This window comes from Penaeus monodon, chromosome 15 (assembly GCF_015228065.2).
Source record: "Penaeus monodon isolate SGIC_2016 chromosome 15, NSTDA_Pmon_1, whole genome shotgun sequence".
Lineage (NCBI taxonomy): Eukaryota > Metazoa > Arthropoda > Malacostraca > Decapoda > Penaeidae > Penaeus > Penaeus monodon.
In genome coordinates this window covers 15,427,032-15,429,799 of record NC_051400.1, presented here as the reverse complement: position 1 = coordinate 15,429,799, position 2,768 = coordinate 15,427,032, and the positions used below count along the sequence as shown (strand labels likewise).

Sequence of the window (2,768 nt, the reverse complement as noted above, 5' to 3'; positions counted from 1 at the left end):
AGAAGATTTTCTTCTTTCTCTTTTCCTTGATGCTGCAGGTGGGGATTCCTTGTCACTATTGCTACTTGAGGATGCTTTTCTCTTCCTCTCTTTCCCTTTGTTTCCTTTCTCCTGAGGCTCTTCCTCACTCTCACTGGAGGAGTCACTGCTGGATGAGCCCACGTCCACATCACTGTCATCACGGTCCAAGTTGGGATCAACAACAGCAGATTCCTCATATCCATCTTTCTCTTCCCTGATTTCTGGAACCTCTTGTGTCTGCTCCTGCTGCTTCTTGACCCATTCTTTTGCCTTTGCTAGCAAGAGCAGTGATGGTTTGGCTGCCTCATCATCTGGGAAAATGTAGTCTATGTATTCCTCCCATCGAGCTTGTGAGCCATCTTCTGTTGTGACTTGTCGTCTACGTGTGACCTTTCTGGGCATCAGCTGTTTCACTTTTCCTGCACTTGCGTCATCTCCAAATTCTTCTTCAAATTCCTTCCAGGCTTCTAGCAGCATTAATCGCTGTTCTTTTTCCTGGCAAGAGCGCAAGACACGATTGGCTTTCTGGAAGACTGCCCTTGCATGGACAACATTATCTTCTACTGGCATTGAATGTTCACACTTGGCATAACTAATCCAAACTTTGACATGATGAGTGCGCTCCAGAAGACGTTCATACAGGTTCCTTACGTTATCCCACTCTTCTTGCTCCACCTGGAACATAGTAACAGTTAGATATAAATGAGATATTTTGATCAATCAGATCTTAGTACTGGTGCCCTATATAATTATATAAAACATTAATTTGAATTTATGACATGCTAGTAATGATCTCTTAACAATAGGTTTGAACAAACTTGAAACTGCAGGATACCTAAAATTATATAAGAAGAATTATTATCATACTTTCTGGTTCCATTAATATATTTACTAGTATCAGACTAAATGTTTATGCACTGGTCACATTTAATGAATGTCAAGAAAAAATAATCTTTTTATATAAACTGATGAAAAAAGCAATAACAAATCAGTTCATTGAGACAAATAAACTGATGCCAACTGAAAACTGTGAATGCTAACCTCAAAATCTATGTATGACTTCCACAAGTACTCAGGCATATCAAGCCTCGGCTGAGCAATGGCCAGCTCATATATGCCCCTTGCACGCTGATCATCATTCAGCATGGCCTCAAGGGTTGAAAATTGGATCCACATCTTGCAATTTTCTGGGTCAAACTCAGCCCATTTCTCATACAACTTGCGGCAGCGGTCGAACTCACGCAGCTTGATTTCCAGGTCAATATATCCACGGAAAAGTTTATGCTTGGGACACATACCTAGAGCTTGACCCTGTGAGGTGAGTTAGAAACATATGGTTACACTTGAAAGGAATAAATACCTAATTCTTTACCAGCACCTAAAATGGATATTTAACAAAATGTAACTGCCTGCAGCAAAACATATGGCTAAGCTCATCTAAGCAAATTATTCTTCAAAAGGATTTAAAGATAAACTAGATAAAAAACTGACTAAAAAAAAAAATTGATACAGAGAAATCCCACATACATATAGTGTAAAGGGAATGAGTAACAAGAAGAAATAATTGACAAAAAATTCAATTCATTTACTGTCCTTTTTCCAGTTTGAAAATTTAATATGTGACCATAAAAGTACTCTAAAAACAATGTCACAGTTTGTCTATTTACAAACACTCATACAAGATATATAACATGCACTTAACTTACCAGAGCCTTTCTTGCTGCTGTCAAGTCTTTTTGACGAATTTCAAACTTGGCATATAATAACCAAATTTCTGCAAAGGTAAAAATTTTGTGTGGAATTAGTCGTATGCACATTTGGTAGACCTGACGTGCTCTTTCCATATCTTTCGTGGTGAGTTCTTCAAACACAGCATAATAAATCCAAAGGTAGATATATCTCCGCCAGTGTCGTTTTTCCTGAAAATATGAAGGAGCTAATTATAAAACATTTATTTATAATAATTCTGCTACTCAGAATTATGAATATCATAAACAGCTATCCAAGACAAACATGTAATCAACACACCTTTATTTCAAGAAAGTAATTCATTCAACAAAACACATGAACACACCTTTATAGGAGGGACGCAGGCTATTGCCCTCTCATAAGTCTCTCGTATAAGGTCCACATTTCCATCTGCTTCCAGCATTCTCACATAATCAAACCAAGTATCATAATCATGGGGATTGACCTTCACAGCTTCTTCATATTGAAACTTCCTCTTACTAGAGATCACATCATCAATGGAAGATTTGTCTCCATACTTCTTTTCATGACGAGTGTATTCATTGTAGAGAGTGAGACACTTTTCTTTGGGCATGTGGTCAAGGGCATATCTATAGATGGCTCTTGCCCGGTCATGTTCCTTCTGGCCCTCTTCAAACTTGGCAAAGGCAATGAAAAGGTTTTCGTCAAAGTGATCATCTCCATAGAATTGTATTGCTCGCTCATAAACACGTCGGGCACTCTGTATGTAGCCATGATTTTCTTCAAAGTGAGCATACTTGATCCAATTTTTAGGTTCTGGGTGGACGTAAACAAACCTCTCATAAATTGTTCTGGCCCTGTCTAATTCCTTGTAACGTAGTTCAAATTTGATATAGGTTAGCCAGGCTTGCTCATCTGGTTCCCATTCCATCCAGCGTTCGAAGATCTGTAAATAGTTATTTCTTTATATTATATATACAATGCCACTTTTTCATTCCTCTATTTTATTAATCAATTCTGCCATAAAAGTGGGGCTT

General features: G+C 38.0%; 1 protein-coding gene across 1 annotated transcript in view; it reads right to left on the bottom strand.

Moving 5' to 3' along the window:
* Positions 1-2,768, bottom strand: part of LOC119581776 (crooked neck-like protein 1) — a gene marked incomplete in the record, with an annotated part of 6,945 nt that overhangs the window by 904 nt on the left and 3,273 nt on the right. Inside the window, 4 exon segments of the mRNA XM_037929907.1 lie at positions 1-696; positions 1,063-1,332; positions 1,728-1,940; positions 2,096-2,677. Coding sequence (XP_037785835.1) covers positions 1-696; positions 1,063-1,332; positions 1,728-1,940; positions 2,096-2,677 — 1,761 coding nt within the window.